Source organism: Colossoma macropomum, unplaced genomic scaffold, assembly GCF_904425465.1.
Source record: "Colossoma macropomum unplaced genomic scaffold, Colossoma_macropomum, whole genome shotgun sequence".
In the NCBI taxonomy this organism is placed as follows: Eukaryota; Metazoa; Chordata; class Actinopteri; order Characiformes; family Serrasalmidae; genus Colossoma; species Colossoma macropomum.
Genome location: NW_023494809.1, coordinates 15,822,365 through 15,841,714, shown reverse-complemented (window position 1 = coordinate 15,841,714; position 19,350 = coordinate 15,822,365). Strand labels below are relative to the sequence as shown.

Below are 19,350 nucleotides of genomic sequence, written 5' to 3'. Positions count from 1 at the left end.
AAACGTTTTAGTAATTGGTCTAAATATTTGACATCAATTGTCAAACCAAGAGCTGAACTGATTTTAAAAAGCATCTGTCTGCAGTCATATGCACTGAGCTATAATGGATGAAATCATTATTGTGATGAATGCGGGCAAAACATCTGTGTTGCTGTTTTATTTATGTGTTTTATATTGAAAATACAATATTGTCTTTGTTTTTAAGTGTTTAAAGGGTTTTTAGAAGGTTTGAAAGTGCATATTTCCATATCATTCTAGCTGGTGTAATTAACGGTTCTAGTGTTGGTTCCCCTGGTCACTCTCTTCTGCCTCAGGTACTTTTTTCCAAGAAGATATCACCTTCCTACAGAAATTTTACATTTTATGATATTTTCTCCTGAAGGACTGTTACATATTTAAAAAAACAAAAAAACAAAACAAAAACAAGATGTGTATGCCTAAATTGTATGTGTATTGCTCTTTTGAATTGCAAGTTAATTTCAGCAGCATGGTCCTCTTGTAGATTAAGTAAATAATGTTACCACGGAGCACAAATTTGATTATTTTGCCATTTTTTTGCACTTTTTGCAAATGAGCAGAAGAATTTGAAAGCTGGAGTTTTTCTAAACGCTCTTGCTCATGCATCCAGAGAAGTTAAGCTGATGGGCTGCTGCTGTGGCAGTCAGATATGTACAAATGTGTATGTGTTTGGTTGGTTGGTTGGTGGGCTTCCACAATGTTTCTGATAATGTCACTCACTCCAAAGATGTATTTTGTTGCCATTTGTTCAGAAATACTTGAATATTTCATTCTTAGTTCATTTGTCTTGTTTTCTCTTTGTGAGTCGGGGGGTGTGTGTGTGAGTGTGTGTGGGAGGGGGTACCCGGGGTAAGGTGTGGAGGAAGATTTTGAAGTTTATTTATAGCTAATCCAAAATAGTGTGTGTGTATGTGTGTGTGTATGTGTGTGTGTATACATACATGCGTGTGTGTGTGTATATACATACATACGTGTGTGTGTGTATATACATACATATGTATGTGTGTGTGTGTGTGTGTGTGTGTGTGTGTGTTTATGAAGAAGGAATAAACACCTTATGATGTAATGTAAGTTAAATAATTTTTCAAATTATGTACATTATTATATCACATATTGGACACAAAACCCAGCATATAATGTAGTCTGTGCAAAAGTTTAAAATGTTATGGCACATTCTATATTTTAAGTTTTATTTTTTTCCAAATATGTAAAACTCAGTGAATAAATAGAAATTGTGTACAAAAATTTGCAGAGAAATACCATAATTAAGATTGTTCCTTGTAGAGGATGTGTGAACATATTTGCACCAAAAATAAGAAAGTGAATTGACTGGGGATGTTTAAATTTTGCATGAAACTGTATGACGATTCTTTTTATTTGATGTTATTTTTGTGGTAAATGAGGTTTTTGGAATTAAAATCTTCATTTAAGCACACATACACGCACATATATGCCTATTGGTTAAAATAATGAAAACTGGTTTCCATTGAATTAATCTCTTTCTCCAAATGAATAAATAAACAAATAGTAAAATATAAACAAAGTCAATAGAGCTGGAGAAAGACGCAACCTAACCGAATGTATTTTCTCTGAGTTTTGCAGTTGAGATTCTGACCTGAAGAAATATTTAGCTGTTTATTATCAAATGTCCAGTCAGTAGCCAGGCTGGTCATAGCAGGTTATAGGGACTTTAATTCTGTTTTTCATGTGCCGGAACGGCCGCTGTGCAGAGCAGGAAGTCGGACTGTACCATTGTACATAAAACAGAAGGGGGTTCTATATTGAGCTGAACACAAATACTGTCTATTCTGAGACAAAGTGGGTTTACAACTAAATTAAATCCCTATTCAATCACATCAAACATCAGCAGTGATCAATATGTTTTCACCATAAACGCTATGGAGAGAGCAGAGATGTGTTTATGTAGTGGTTCGGTCCGTGTCATCAGTTCTCTTTAGTGTTTGCCGATGTTGGAGGTGTGAGTGGGTCTGGCTGTGGAAAAAAGGTAAAATATCATATTAAAATGGGTAAATGTTTCATGTTGGAGCTGTGCACCGGTTTGCATGTGGATCTGCAGGGGTTTTGTAGCGGCTGTTTTTGCTTGTGGCGCTCCTGAGTTATGGCCTGTGGAAGTGTTTGTGTGTCTGAGATGCGGAGGGGCAGTTTGGAGCTTCAGCCATGATGATGTGAGCTCAGGGCCAGTCAGAATGAAGAACAGGCTGGATTTGTTTGATTTTTTTTTTAACTGAAATAAAACATTGCCGAGCTCCTGCATTCTCAGAACCGGCTATGGAGCTCCAGAGAGCGGCGAGAGGACCAGCAGCGAAGCTGAAGTGGGCTCCTTATTTAATTTTCCGTTCCACCTTAAATAGTGCAGCAGCTACATTAGGCGGTTATAGGCGCCAGAATGTAACTGCTGTGCCTTTTAAGGTGGAACGAAAGAATCCTAAAAAAAGAGCTCTGTGAGCCAGCAGCAGGCCGCCAAATAAACTGCTACTATAATATCGATTTATCACACGTTTGCACCATTTTATCACTTGCTACTTTGTATTTGTTACCTCCGGAGGTAATGTTGTATGATTTCGTGGTCAACTGACCGTTAAAGCTTAATAAACAAACTCAGGTTTATGTCTGAATGTTAATAAATATTCATGCAACTCTATACTTGCCGCAAAAATGTGGTCAATTAAGAGTGCTATGAACTTATGAACTTATAACGGAGTCCTTTTTATGGTTATGTAGAACAGTTTTTAAAGGTTCTTTAAAGAACCATGTACAGGTTTTCAAACCTGTAGAAGAACCACTTATTCATTCAAGTAGTTATTTGAGTTGTCACTGCCTTTGATAAGGAACCCTCCACTTTATTAAAGGGTGTAATATAAATTTCAAATAATTTATCAGCATTCAGCATCATTTTATAAATTGCTGCAGTGATTTACTGTCTTTAAAGGGCACATATTCCACTTTTCTTGTATTATATATTTTTCCCTGAAGTCCCATTATGTTTGTTTTTTTTGTGTTAAGAGCAGTCATAATTCATTTGAAAATTTCCATTTTCCAATCCCTCTTTATCCTCTAGTATTCCCCACTGTACCTTTAAGACCGATATTTAAATGAGCCCTGTTCTAATTGGCTGCTTTGTGTTGCGCTTCATTCAGAAACCACTCCATGCAGAAACACTTTTGTTTGAATTCATTGTGAATGGGCAGGGCAAAAATGACTGTAGGGACTGGGGAGTGACCTGTATGTTTGTTTACATACTACAACAGTGGTCTCCAACCCAGTCCTTGAGAGCCACCTTCCTGCAGAACCTAGTTCCAACCACAATTTGCCACACCTGCTCCAGCTTATCAGCCTATTCCCAAGTCCCGGATTGGCTGGATCAGATGTGTCGGTGTTCAGTAAGGGGTGGGGAAGCTTATTTGATACAGGTGGGAACTAAACTGTGCAGGAAGGTAGCTCTCCAGGATCAGGATTGGAGACCACTGTACTACAACAAACTCTTATTTCAAAAAGTAACACATACAGAAACTTCGAGATATGGACTTTTGCATTGTTGAGATCGTAGCATAATTGATAAGGCAGCAGTATACAAAGGAGTTTTTCACAAATGACAGCTTTTTAAATTGTGTGTCATGCTCATTTTGGCCAATCCCAGTTTCAGATGAGGCCAGTTTCACAACAATGATTGACACATGATATATCGTGCATCCCCAATGTCTCAATTGTCCTCAATCGGTCATTAAAAACCCAAAATGAAAACCTGGAATGGTAGACTAACTCAGCAGCTGCTGATCCAAAATCGATAAATGCAGTTGAGTTGTATGAGTTGTGGTAGAGCTGCGTTATGGATGCAGTGTTTATGTATTTAATACATTTACAAGAGGGGGACCTTTACTTTCCTGACCAAAAAGACCCACTGTACTACATGCCCCATATCCCGTGTGCTTATTAACCAGAAAAAAATGAACCGTTTGTATTTGAAAGCAGCTCTTCTTTTTCAAAACGAGTTTACTGCAGGGCCGTTTATTGCTGTATACCCCCCCCCCTAATCAGAAAAGTTGGGACAGTATGTTAAAATTAAAACTGAAAACTAAAACTGTCATTTGTGAATTATTTTTAAAATGCACCACACATTCTCTGTAGGGCACAGGTCAGCACTGCAGGCAGGCCAGTCCAGCACCCGCAACCTCTCCTTCCGCAGCAATGCTTTTGTAATGTGTGCAGAATGTGGTTTTGCGTTGTCTTGTAGAAATATGTATTGTACGTCCCTGGAAAAGATGTTGTCCTGAGGGCAGCACATGTTGCTTCAAAATCTCTGTGTACATTTTGGCATTAATGGTGCCATCGCAGAAGTGTAAGTCACCTTTGCCAACCCCCATACCATGACAGACCCTGGCTTTCTGACTTGTTTCTGGTAAGAGCCTGCATGGTTCTTTTCGTCTTCAGTTTGGAGCACTCGGCGTCCATTTCTTCCAGAAAAGACCTAAAATACTGATACTGACCACAATAAACATTTCTGCTCTGTGATGGTCCATTCCAAATGCCTCCAAGCCTGGAGATGTCGACGGCTCTTCTTGACACAATCAACATAAGGCTTCCTTTTGGCACAGCAAAGTTTTAACTGACATTTGTGGATGTAACTATGTGATGTAGTGCTTGACAAGGGTTTGCCAAAGTAATCCTGAACCTGTATGGTTATGTCGCTTATAGATGATTGGCGGTTCTTGATGCAGTGCCATCTGAGAAATTGGAGAGCACAGTTATTCAGCTAAGGCTGGGCTTTTGCCCTTTTACACACTGAAGTTCCTCCAGATTCCTTGAATCTTTTAATTATGTTATGCACCGTAGAGGATGAAATATCCAAATTCCTTCCTATCTTTTTTGAGTAGCATTGCTTTTAAACATTTCAATAATTTTCCCACACATTTGTTGACAAACTAGCGATCCTCTGCCCATTTATGCTCCTAGGCCTTTCCTGGATGCTGCTTTTGTACCAAATCATTTTCTGTTTGTTTGCTTTTGTACCAAATCATGATTACAGTCATCTGTTTCAAATTACATCATCATTTAATTATTTTTCCTCATTACTAGCCCTAAACTGCCCTGTCCCAGCTTTTTTTTTTTTTTGGAATGTGTTGCAGGTCTGACTGGCTGGAATGAATGTATGTTTGCAAATGAAATGAAGTTGACCGTCAAAACAAACATGAAATATCTTGTGTTTATACTGTCTGCAGTGAAATACAAAACAAAGTAAATTTTAGAAATCACTGCTTTCTTTTTTAATTAGCATTTTTCATATGGTCCCAACTGTAGCAAAATATATAATGATAAATGTTATAAGCAGTTGTTTAGGGCCACCAGGGGTCCCTGCAAGAAGGCAGTTTTTCTGTCTTTATCGTGTGGCGATAACAAACTAATTTAGTTGGATCTGCTTGTTTGTTTTCTTGATCCCACTGTTAAAGCTTGTTGTAGTGAAAGGTTATTGGCTATCCTCCACAGATGTATATCCATACGCATTATGGATATACAACTGAGAGCAGTGTTTAAGAAAATGTTTGACTTTTTTGTGTAAAATGGACCTGATAAAATCAAAAACAATTTACAAAAAAATAATGCATGCAAGGTCATTTTGGGGTCTGTCGCTTTGAGGCAACATTACTCAACAATAAAAAGGAATTCTGCGGAGCGTTATATAGGAAACTAGATATTTTAACCTAAATATTTGGAACAAAACAGAGTAAATACACAACTTATGCATCTTGACACACTTTAAATGCTAAAAAACACGCTATTCCATGCGGTTTTCAAAGAACTGTTTACATGTTTATCTTTTAGAGTAATGTTTGTTTTCTTGAAAAGTAAAACCAAAGAGTTTGCTAAACTTTACAGTACTGAAACAACACTGAACAACAGCTTGCTTCATTAACAAGAGAACATAATAAACCCTGTTTATTTGCATTTGATGCAGCATAGTATGTGAAGTGTTGGCTATAGATCAAGAGTTACATGACTATTTTTAAATGTGCCACTACTAGTGCATTTTTTGTGTGTCAAGTTGATGTGATGCTTATCGTGTATTGTTAAAGTAGACAGCGCTTTTGTGTTAAAGGAATTCACAGTCTTCTGTATAATTAGTTGGGTAAGATGAAACAAAGTCATTCAGAGTGGTTTGGTGTAAAATGTTCTGTTCTAAAGAATTGTTCACAGTGGTGATGATAGGAACCAGATGTCCTCTAAAAGTCCCCTCACAGAAAGTTACTGCATGAAATGGTTATGAACATGCTGCCTGACATCTGAGACGTTATTTTACAATAGTTTTGCCTTAACGTTTTTTTAAAGTAGATGAAGGATAGAGAGGTACATGCAGGGTTTTTTTTTCCCCCCCCAAGATTTTCCACAATTTTTCCATTATCAACATTACATATAAAACCTCAGAAGACACGTGTCGGTCCACTGGTGGTTTCGGATAGTAATAAAATGGTTATATTTGTGTTGTAGACATCACGACCCCTGGTTGCTGTCACCACCACTGTAAAGAAATGACTCTCTACAGTGGACCATTTCACATCAGACCACTCTGAATGACTTTGTTTATGTCTCAACCACTGAATTTTGCAGACATTTGAAAAATTATTGGAATTCCCCTTTAAAGTTAGCAGATAAATCTCTCTGATAATAGACAGAAGGCGGGCTTGTGCGACTGGGGGCTAAGTGGCTTGTGTCAATGATGAGGTATTTGTTAACTCATGTTCATTTGCTAATGATAAGTTTTGTTGTAGACTACATGAAACGCCTCTGGGTCGAATGGTAAAATGTATCTTTTGCAGTTCGACTGTAATAAGTGCTCCTCTGGCATTTTTACTGTCGTTTATTCAACATGTAATTTAAGTGACTAGTAGAATCTTTTTTATGTATGTAGCAGGTTCAGTGCTACATTTTTATGTTAGCTAAGTAGTTTTTATTTATTTGTTTTGCATAAAAAAAAATAGATCCTGTTATTTAGGGCACCCCAAGTAGGATGTTCAGAAACAGTCCTGGCCGACTGACAACATTGTAGAGGCTCTGCTGGTCCAGATGATGTTGCTTCCTGGAAATCAGGGCTAATAAAACAGTCCTGGACTGGAGTTATTTTTCTCAGTCTAATGGAAAAAACAAAGTCCTTGGAAGCCAGTGTGACAGTGCTCCATCAGATGGCAAGAGTAAAAAAACTGCCACAGGCTGCAGTTTTTTGAGCTAGAATCACAAAACCTTACAGCATCACTGAGCCTTCACTCTTAAAAAGATGGTTCTTTAGGTAAAGAAAATGGTTCTGTATAGAACCATGAATGCTCAAAGAATCTTTTGCATGATCAAAAGGTTCTTTGCATCCTGAAAGGGTTTTTCAGACTGATGGCGAATAACAGCAATATAGAACCATCTACAGCACATTCTTCATAACATAAAATATACAAAATTAAAGTAACTATTTCATTAGAACCAAAGAAAAAAGACAGTAATCAGATTACAGCTGCATTATAAAAGTTGAGTGATTACAAGCAAGATTACATTAAAACCACTTTTTTTCCTCTGCAATACTTTGTATGATCTAAACCTTTGTTACTTTAAAAGCAGATTTTTTTTTTTTGGCTGTCGTTGTTTTGCTAATGCTAAGTTCCTCTAGTGGAGACTTTAGATCCAGCACATTGGGCTCTAATGTTTGGATACAGTGCTGTGAAAGAGTATTTGCCTCCTCCCAATTTCTTCTATTTTTGCATGTTTGTCACACTTGAATGTTTCAGGTCATCAAACTGCTTTTACTATTAGACAAATATAACCCAAGTAAACACAAAATGCTGTTATTAAATTATGACTTCATTTATTGAAGCAAAAATGCTGGTCAGCCCTACCTGGCCCTATGTGAAAAAGTAATTGCCCCTCCCCCCTTAAGATACTAAATCAACCAGTTAACCAAATTCAATTCAATTCAGCTGGGTTCAGTTTCACTAGTGACACCCAGGCATGATTACTGCTGACCTGTTGAATCTAAACATCATTTAAATAGAGCCTGTCTGGCAGTGAGAAGCTGGCTAGAATGTCTCAAAAAGCAGCACAAGATGCCACAATCTAAAGAGCTTCAAATACAGATGCGAAACAATTTTCTGCTCTAAATCAGAAAATCCTGAAGGAGAATATCTGCCTGTCAGTTTAGTGCAGCTGGATTATGCAGCAGGACAATGATCCAAAGCACGCGAGTCCAACTCTGAATGGCTCAAAAGAAACAAAATTATGGTTTGGAGTGGCCAAGTCAAAGTCCTTGAATCTCATTGAGATGCTGTGGCAAGACCATAAACAGGCAGTTCATGCGTGAAACCTCTCCAGTGTAGTCAAATTAATACAATTCTGCAAGGATCGGTGAGCCAAAATTCCTCCACAGCGATGTAAAAGATTCATTGCAAGTTATTGCAAATGTTTGATAACAGTTGTTGCTGCCAGGGGTCACTGCCAGCATTTAAATGTGACAGTTTAGCTAAAATAGAAGAAATCAAGTGAGGGGCAAATCATTTTTCACAGCACTGTATCCTCCTGAAGCCCTTTAATTCGTAGATCATGTGTGTTAGATTAGAGGTGGAGCTAAACTCTGTGTGGTAGATCTGTAGGACCAGAATTGGGCACTCGCATTGTAAGACAAACACACAGCATTATTCTTTACTTTGTATGTAGCAGCTTTAGTAAATATTACAACTTAAGGTCCACTTTTAGTGAAGAAGCCAGTTTCCCCTCTTTCAGTAATGCACACAAAACCTTTTGTGGAGAGTTTTTGGTGGAGGTTTTTTAGTCATATCTGAGTTGTCCTAAAAGATTGGTCACCAGCCCTTCTCCTGGAACTCCACTACAGAGTTTAGTTCTAACCTGTATCTAAAACGCTGCCCTGTCCCCTCACTTAACACTAAAGCATCTGATACAGCCAATCAGGGACTGGAGAAGAGGATATTACCCGGCAGTTTGTGGTTGAAACTAGACTCTGCAGGAAGGTAGATCTCTAGGACCAGGGTTAGTGAGCACTGCCCCAAAGAATAACTCATTACTTACGCTGTTATACGCTGTTAAATTTGTTATATGTTAACATATGTTGCTTCACTTAGATTTGACCATTTCACTTAACTTTGCTCTGTCTTAAGTTAAAGAAAACTTGTTAAAATCTTGTCTTTATTGAATTATGTGACTTTAACCTAGAATTCTAGAAATTCTGTGGATTGTGGATTTTGTGGATTCCTAACAGTTTTCAGAGTTTAAGGCTGTTGATCACTGTTTTAAACAAAGCGGTTTAATCACAAAACCAGGTAAAAATGACAGTTACAAGTTGAGTTTATTTTAAAGGTATTATTTCTTTAATATGAAAACAAAACCAAGGGATAGAAATCAACACAGAGATATCAGTTAAGGCCAGAAGAGGAAATAGACATTGAAGCTGTAATAGACGTTCTAATTATAGTATTAAAAATACATAATAAAAAATAAGAATACCTTGAAATAAAGAACAGGAATATGAAACGAGCCGACTACAACAAATAATTAAGTTCTTCACTGTTATTTCCATGCGATGGATGTGATTAAAATCATCATGTCGCTGCCGCATGCTAGAGGCTGGTAATTAGTCTAAGAAATCTCTCCAGCTACAATTTCACAAAGCCTCCCTGTTTCATTGAACTGAAGGCAAAAGTAAGGGATATTAAGTAGTAAGTTATAACCAGCATTTATACAAAGGCAAATAAGCAAATGTACGCTATTTTTCAGCTCTGATTTTGACTGCTGAACTACACCCAGCGTAAGGAATCTGAATGCATCTTCAGTCCCTCATTTGGTCAGTGTAGAGGGACAGAGACTCAGTGGAAATTAGCAAACACAGAGATATCAGGCTAGCTAACCAGTTTAGCTGATTCATAAAGGCTCTGAAATGTCCCCATAAATTGAAACAAACTGTCAACCAAGGAAATAACACACCAAGTCGTCAATGCTAAATGAGATATCTGTTCGCCTACTGAAGTTTTCTCACACGCATTAGAGTGTAAACTTGGCTATGTATTCAGTAAAGCAGCTAAAATAACTACAAAACACACTGCTAAACAAAGATCTTATAGGATTTGTCTCTCGAGCATACTTCCATATCATTACTGCTGACTAGCTGAGCTGAAATCCTGTCAGGCTGCTCTGTTTTCGTATCTGATAAACAGAACTGTTTTTAACACTTAGTCTCATACTCACTGGGGGGATTCATCATAAAAAGGGATGTTAAAATGTGTTCAGGTTTTTGTAAAGAATACAAAAAAACTGGATTATTTTGATTAAAAATAAACCATCTAGTAATCTAAAATGTAATCCATTGAACATGGCTGCAATTGTCGCATTTTCTATCAGAATCTACTTCATTTAATGAGATGAATTCTTATAGAATTCAGCCCTGCGCAGCTGATGCAGTGAAATTCAGAGTGGCCAGCAGAGGCTGCTGCGGGGTCTAAAGGTCATCAATAATCTGAAACGCAATACCTTTTTAAAGTAACCCTCTCATCCCTGCTAAAACAGAAATGTAATGGTAACAGAAAGTGTCTTTTCTCTTGTCCTGTCAGATAGAGAGCATGGCTCAAGTGAAAGTGCAGACATCAGCACCCCAGTCTGTGCCCGGCCTGGTGCCCTCTGTGCCCGCTGTGCCCAGTCCAGGAGCTTTGGGTCTGCAGCCCACTGTAAATGGCACAGTGCCCACCACGATGCCCGCCTGCTCCAGTCCGCCCGCTGGCTTCGTGGACTCCACTGTGCCCGCCAGCCCACCAGGTGTGTGTTTATTCTGCATCTTCTCTACGTCTCTGACATCATCAACAGAGACTATTTTTCTGCAAATGTTAATGCACACATTTGATGAACTTATAAAAATAGAATTTACTCAGTAGGGCTGATTAGTCAGGTCAAGGATCGTCATTAGGAGTTTTTTTGAATTAGAAAATTTTTTGACTCTTCAACCTTGTGCTAGCTCTTTCAGCAACCATGGGTTCCTTTAAGTAGCTGGCTGAGTTTCTGAAAATGGAGCAAATTGAATCCTGCGTAGAAGGAGTAGGCTATAAATAGATATGAAAGTGATATCTTCCAGCTCCCAGTTACCACTGTCTGAAATGGCATTAAAGGCGAACTGTGGAAGTCAAGACAAGATTTTGAAGACCAAGAAAACTCTCAGATAGTCCTACTCATATGCTGGCCAGAAAGGCAAAGCAAAACCCTCATATGACAGCAAAAGATCTGAAGGAAGGTTTCGCTGCCATAGAAATGGTGCACCGTTCTACTGTGCAGCGTTACTTGCACAAACATGTTCTGTAGCAAATACTGCAGACTGATGAAGTAAAAATGGGCCATAATCACCAAAGGTATGTTTGGTGCAAAAAAAAAAAATAAAATAAAAAAATCAGCATTTGATGAAAAGAACACTTGCCAGCTGTTCATCTATTATGTGTGGATCTATCATGGGTTGGGCATTGTGTGGCAGCCAGAGGCATAGGAAGCATTGCCCAGGTAGATCGGAGAATGGATTTCACTAAATACCAGCAAATTTCAGAGGCTGGCTACTGCAAGAGGACAAAGACCCAAAATATACTTCAAAATCTGCCTTGAGTTACTTCAAGAAATGCAAGCTGAAGTGTTTCAAATGTCCCTCACAGTCTTCTGATTTGAACATCACTGAAAATATGTGAGTAGATCTTAAACATGCTGTGCATGCAAGACAGCCCAAGAATATTACAGAACCAGAAGCGTTCTGTACGGAAGAGTGGGTGAAAGTTCCTAAACCCAGAACAAAAAGCATCTGTGATATGTTGCAAAAGGGGTTTTAAGTCTAGTCTTAGTAGAGTGTCCAAACTTTGCCACAATTATTTTAATTTATTCTATGTTTTAAGTTAATCAAATTTAATGTGTCTGTTTTATTAAAATAGTTTGCAGAGGTTGTGTTTACTAATTTTCATTAAAAAAAAATCAACAAAACACAAGACAAACAGCCTCAGCTGATTCGGAATGCAGCCTTTGTTTTTAACTTTTTTTGTACAAATCAATGCTTTCTGTCCAGTTAAACAGCTTTACATATAATTTACTCAGTTTTATTGGCTATTACAAAGTGATTAAATGATTGCTTTGGCTCAGTGATTAATTTATTGTGTGGTCAGTTGATTGATTGAAATGTGAATGTCTCCATGTCAGGTCCTCCCCAGGATAACATGGCAAACCCCAAAGAGAAAACTCCCATGTGTCTGGTGAATGAGTTAGCCCGTTTCAACAGGATACAACCACAGTACAAGCTGCTGAATGAAAGGGGGCCTGCCCATGCTAAGGTACATTACACCAATGGTGGACAAAGTACACAGTCACACACACTTTGTACACTTTGTTAAGTAAAAGTATTCTATTTATATATCACCTGAGCTAAACTACAAAAGTATTTGCTTTTAAATATGTGTAAGTATCAAAGATAAGAAGACTGTGAGGTACTCAAGCTGTTTTAGATATGTTGTATGTTGTTATTGTCACAGACAGTTTCTATTAAGACCCGTGTGGCTGTAACCGTTAAGTTTACAAAAGCAAACTTTCTTTTTTGTTCAAAATAGTGGCATTAACCAAATTAGCATATTTCAGTCATTATTTAGTGAAGGGTTTTAGTGTTTCTCCCACTTCAGAGTAACAAGTAATGACACCTTTGAGGTGTAAAATATAGGATATTTCATCTTTAAATATAGTAGAGTGTACAGGTAATTGGAAAAAAATATATTTAAAGGGAAACCCACATATTTTTACAAATTTCTGCATAATTCAGTGGTTGGGCTGAAATGTAAACAAAGTCATTTGGAATAGTTTGGTGTGAAACAATTTCCCATCAAACCACTCTGAATGACTGTTTTATCTTAACTGTTTAATTATGCAGAAAGTTTTGAAAGATTCCCTTTTATGTACAGTAACGAAGTGCATGAACTTCATCACTGTCAACCACTGAATTATTTCTGTTTATTAATATACACTGTTATCATGTGTTAACTTACTATAGCATGGGCAAAAGAATGAAAAGAATTCAGGCTTCGACATGGCTCCTGCTGTTTTTAGCTATGCTAATGTTCTTTAGTCCATGTTTATAGATAAAAATGTGTCATACAGAAAGCACATAATCCAAGTTTATTAGAGATTATTTAACACCTCCACATGAGTATGTGATGATGTGGGGAATTAAAATTAGTGGTGTATTAGCTTCCATTACGTGTTAGCTTAACGTTAGCTACTTGTGTTTTCTGTATATCTGTAGATCTTCACGGTGCAGCTGTGTCTGGGGGAGCAGGAGTGGGAGGCTGAGGGCACCAGCATTAAAAAAGCTCAACACTCCACAGCCACTAAAGCTCTGGCTGAAAGCAGCTTACCCAGACCTCCGCCTCGCTCCCCTAAAGTGGACACCAACAGCAACCCAGGTAAAGAAAACCCTCACAGTGCCTCACATACTGACTTTATTATAATGAAGATGAATACAGGATGTTTGAAGTCCAAAAGTGACCAGAATCAGCCCCTCATCACCCAGAGTGCCAAATGAAACCTGACAGGACTGCGCCACTATAATGCCGTTATTAGAGTGGATAAATAAAATATACAACAATAGAAAATAATATGCTTTAATAAACTAATTAGCTGTCCAAAATTAAGTTAAAATTCTGCTTTAGTAGATTTTACAGTTTTCATTTTTTATCTGTAAAGTAGTTCCATCCTGCAGACATTTAGGTCTCTTTATCTTCTGAAAACACTCTTCAGTGATGCAGGTTGTGGTTAATAGCCTACCTGTTTATGAAATCACTAAACAGAGCACAAAAAAACAAGAAACCAACTATTGGAACCAGATCAAGTTCAATATAGATGATTGTTGAGCTGTTAAAATATGCATAGAAAAGCTCTGACCAATAGAATAGGGCACTCTGGAGCAGCTGCACATGAGCATAAGGTCACCATGCCCAAATCCAGTCCTGGGTGTAAAGCCCCCGTGTAAAGCGTTAGGCTGTGGAGCAGTGGAACTGCGTTATCTGGAGTGATGGAGCTCCATCCCATACCTTTGGGATGAGTCATCATTACTAATGCTCTTGTGATTGAATGCAATCAAATCCTCACAGCAGTGTTCCAACATCTGATGTAGAGCCTTTCCAGAAATGTAAAGGCTGTTATTGCAGCAAAGGGGGACAAACTCCCTATTAATACCCTTGATTTCAGAAGAAACAGTGATGACTACAAACCTATGGACATGTAGTGTATGTGTGCTTGAATAACCATGAAAATTAAATATGAAGCAATATTTAATGTGATTTTTTTAAAAAATGTACAAATGAACATGTATGTTTTTTGTTTGTTATACAGGCAGCATCACACCAACAGTGGAGCTGAATGGCCTGGCAATGAAGAGAGGGGAACCGGCCATCTACAGACCGCTGGACCCTAAACCCGTCCCCAACTACAGAGCCAACTACAACTTTAGAGGAATATTCAACCAGAGGTAAGAACAGGGCTTCTTCAGCCAGCAGAATTCAGAACATGCTTGATGTGCCGAGTCTTTTATGCAAGTTTCAGGTGCAAAATATTAGATTTTGGAAGTAAATGTTTACCAAAGTCTGAAAATTTGTGTGTAACATTAACAACTATAACTGCAGGAATACGTATTTACTACAATTGAGCCAACTTTTTTGTGTTTTAATGAAAAATATTTTGATGTTTTGTGTATAACTTCAAAGCTGTGTTTGCTAGTTATGCACTGGCTAGCGTTTCTGAGTTTTGATCAAAATGAGCTTAAATTGTCACTACTACAACAGTCACTATTGACATATTTGGTGAAGTTTTAGTAGTGCTGTGATTCTAGTTTGTCACTAACAAACCAATGTTCAATTGTTTGTTTTTAATAAAATAAACATGATTAAGATATAGAGTCATTTAAAACATCAAAAGTCAGTTAGAAGTAAAGGGCACATTTATAACAGTATCACTAACACTGTAGCTGAGCCGGAGTTTGCTGAAAGGGCTTATTTTCATGTTATCCTTGGCCAGATATTAAGAGGCACCCTAATATAGCTAATATTAAACATACAATATTGACAAGTATCAGAAATGTGAAAAGTAGCCCACCATATACAATATCAAAATGTACCTCTAGCAAACTACATAAACAAAACTACAAAAAATAAAGAGCACAGACATTAACATTATGATCAGAATTATGCACACTTAACAGAAGCGACAAGTGACAAGTGATTTTTGAAGTGATTTATCATATATTACCTTTACACAGGGCCAGATTAAGACCGTTTGGTGCCCCTGGGCAATTATGCTCTCCACTCCCCACAAAGTCTGCAAGTCTCCCTGTCTCACAGATCATTTAATCATTGATAATAATATAAAACGTTGTCATTGTTTTTCTGACTTGTGCTATTCATTTTTTACAAAATATCTCAAATAAACCGACATTAGCTCCTCAGCAAAGACCTTTTCAAGATCAGCCAGGTATGAAGATGAGAGGCTGTCATTTAACAGATCCCTAATGTCACCATGCACAATGAAATAAAATGCCAAAGCAACAGGTTATTTTGTCTCTGTTTTAGACACATAGATGCCGTTGTCTGCCAGACTTCAGGCAGGCATAATGATGTAATGATTCACATTTGGATTATCCATAGACTGACAGGGAATATGTGAACAGTTCTAAAGTAAATGAAATGTTTCAAAAACTTGGTCAGATAATAGTCATTTTAAACGTGTGCAGTTTTTTTTTTTTGGAAGCAATGTATTGGTGCCCCTGGACATTAGGTGCCTCTGATCAGTCCCCCATGTCCCCCATGTCACCCATATGGTCTGGCCATGCCATTAAAGTTAATTGATAACAGGCAGGCAAGCAGTTAGCAATTAGCATAGCAAGAAGAAAAGACAAAAGAGGCAAGAAGAAATTAAGGCAAAGGTTTTTTTGGTTCACAAACCAATTGTATATTATGTGCTACAGGTAAATTAACTGAAATGTAACTGTTACATTCATCTATTGGTTAATATCTGAACCACCTCATTATTGAATGCTAGACTTTCTGTCCTTTCTTTCTGCAGTGTCAGTGATTATAACAATTTAATTCCACATATTTGCTCCTATTTTGAGCACAGCGTGAACGCTGAATGTGGTGTGCAGCAGGTAGTATAACACATTGTGTTTAACTCTTTGTTATAGAAAGAAAACGTTGAACAATGTAGATGATTAGAGGATTCATTGCTTTACGTAGACTTTTTTGACTAAATATCAGCAGACATTCTGCTCCCAACCAACAGGGGGCAGTACAGCTCCATTTATAATGAGCAATGCTGCAGTTGTGTAAGATCATTTTTTCTTTTTTTTTTTATAAACAAATGCCTTTTAAATTCATTCACTTTAAGGCTTTAGTTTTACAAGTTAAAGCTTCAGTTCACCACTTTTTTAGATAAAAGTATGCAGAAAAGGAAGAAAAAGTTTGATGAAGCATGTGTTCGCTTGCAACTGATATGGGAACTGTGGGGAATATCTGATCTTTTTTTTTTTTAACGTGTGTATATGCCGATACGATACATACATGAATAAGACAGTGTATAAACTGGGACTAAATCCACTTGGATTAGCATTGCAGAGAGATTTTTATTTCTGTGGAGTTACAAATTAAGTTAAATGAATAAAACACATATTACGGTCAGTCACTTAGTGTCACCTAAACATTCTGCTCTTCTGCAGTTCAGTGAGTACACCACCAGATATCAGTTTGAAATGTCTGTGGTATCCAAATATCTGTCTGATGTTGATAACATTTTTTTAATCAATCATCTGCCAGTACCAGTATGGTATCAGTATTATTGTATATCCCCAATTCTAAGACCTGAACTTTTTCCAGTTTATTTTTTTGTGTTTCTTTATAATGTTGTACCATTGTGATGTTTCAGTATTTGGCCAAAACCAGCAGAAATCCCTGTACCGGATATCGAACAATGACAAGAGCAATGAGTAGCTGGCATTCATCCGCTCAGGGAAAGGGGTCCAAAACACGGAACATGTTACATAATATTATTCCGCACATACATTGCAGAATTGTTTTTGAAAGAGAATTCAAAGAGAACTCTGTCGAAACTTTATGAATGACGTGTCTCCTGAGGGTGTGAGTGAATTATCTACTATTGCCATCATATCTTCATCAGTATGATGTTAATTTTGCATTATTGACCTAAACATTGAGCCAAACTTTCTTTTTGAGCCTGTGCGTGTGATGTAAAGACATAACATGGTACAAAATAACTCCCAACCCAACACTGAACATTTTTTCAAGCTTTTTAGGGCGACTCGCAGCAGCGTACACACACACACACACACACACACACACACACACACACCATGTTTTAGCCTATTTTTTATTCCCCTGGCTCATTAATACTCTTTCATTTTTAACAAAACATACATAGTGCAGTTTTAATCATCAAATTCTGTACATGTTTGCACTGTAAGTGATTGGTATCATTTAATATTCAAAGTTTCAGTCTCTGTACTGGAAGAGAAAAGGGCTATCGTCCTTCTCTAATTTCACAGAAATCATGTTTAAGTATAACAACGTGAAGTTAAAAAGAACATATTGAGTTGAACTCTCTTTAGTACAGAGTGATGGAGGGTGAAACAGGAGTGAGTGAAGGAAAGGTGAGAAACTCTGATAAATTCTCTTATCCTATAACACAAGAAACTCAACATGAGGTGATCTTTTTCTTTTTTTTTTCCTCTGCTGTCAATCAGGGGTCTCTGGCATAAAGCCTTTGAAATCCTAAGACAGAGAGGAGCCAATGCTAATCTGATCCACCACAGGATTACATCATACTGCTGCAGAGAGAGAAAGAGAGAGAAGGAGAAAGAAGGAGAAGAACAGAGAGAGAGTAGTGGAAAGAGAATAAAAAAGGAGAGGCATAGGAACAAAGAATGGAGAGAGAGAGTGAAAATAGGAAAAAGTGAGGGAAAGAGAGAGAACAGGGAAATAGGAGAAAGGAAAGGAAATAGAGAGAGTGAAAATAGGAAAGAGAAGAGAGAAGGGGAAAAGAGAAGGAGAGAACAGATTAAGAGGACAGAAAGGGAAGGGGGAGAGAGAAAAAAAGAGAAGAATGGAGAAGAGATGGAAAAAATTGAGTGAGAACAGGAAAGAGAGGAGAAAGGTAAAGGGAGAGAGAAAAATAAATGAGCAGAAAAGAGAGGAAAAGGCGAAGGAGTGAATGCACAGAGAAAACAAAAGGCAAAAGGGGAAGAGAGAGAGTAGAAGAAAGAGAAAAAGCTAAAAAGAGAGGGACAGAAAGGACAGTGAGAAAGAGGAAAAGTGTGAGAGAGGAGTAAAAGAGAATGGAAGAAAGAAAGAGAAGAGAGAGAGAAAGAGAGACATTACGAAGATATAGATTGTCGTGGCAGTGTTAAATGTGTGGATGATTAATTGGGGGTCCACTCCATGGTCAGTGTGCAGTTTGATGTCTTAATGAATTAACGTATTGCTGTTATAATGACTGTGGGTGTGCAGCGGAGTGAGCAGCGTGTTAAAATGGTGCTCTCTGTATCTGCTGTAATCACACTCTGTATTGATTGGTGGAAATGTATGCTGATTTATAGGGAGATTCAGTGGCTTTATGAACTCTGTAGATCAGCAGGGCTTTCTGCTCCTCAGCTCACAGACAGCTGCACTGATTTATTACTCACTGAACACAGAGCACAACTCAGTACGTAAATGGATTCACATACAGCTGTGCGATATATCGTCTATAGCAGTGTACTGATGTCTTTTAAGCCTGGACGATGATGTCAATTTAGACAAATGATTATCATATAAACGATATCATTGTGATCCCAATTTAATCATAAAGTATCACATGAGCTTTACATAACCTTATCCTATAGCTCACAATTTCCCTGATGGTAATATAATTATTGTGTATTTATCCTCAGGGCTTCTATTGTTGCTTAATCATTTATAATGGTAACTATGACTGCATGATGAATGATGTTTTTATTGTTATCATGAGAGTTTCTGTGATAAACATAGCAATAACAGATTGCCTCATACACTGAGTGCTAAAGAAACATGATTAGATTGGTGAACACACAATATAAATGAAGGAACCAGAACAACACAGTCCAGTCAAAGCAAACTCTGTCATAATCAAAATACCTTATTTTTGTACAGAGTAGTAGCACTTTATTTTTGACTTTACTGATGCTAATTTGTTAGATTTATTATGCTTTATCTCAAGTGCTTTCTAAGATGTTGCTAGGCCATAGGTATG

The 19,350-nt window shown here is 37.6% G+C and overlaps 1 protein-coding gene across 1 annotated transcript in view; it reads left to right on the top strand.

The window, feature by feature from the left end:
- Window positions 1–1,945: 1,945 nt before the first annotated feature.
- stau2 (staufen double-stranded RNA binding protein 2) overlaps window positions 1,946–19,350 on the top strand; it is a 136,332-nt gene continuing 118,927 nt past the window's right edge. The window contains 5 exon segments of the mRNA XM_036557975.1: window positions 1,946–2,023; window positions 10,626–10,827; window positions 12,235–12,365; window positions 13,325–13,484; window positions 14,413–14,548. Of these exon segments, the coding sequence (XP_036413868.1) occupies window positions 10,635–10,827; window positions 12,235–12,365; window positions 13,325–13,484; window positions 14,413–14,548 (620 nt within the window). The 5' untranslated portion in view covers window positions 1,946–2,023; window positions 10,626–10,634.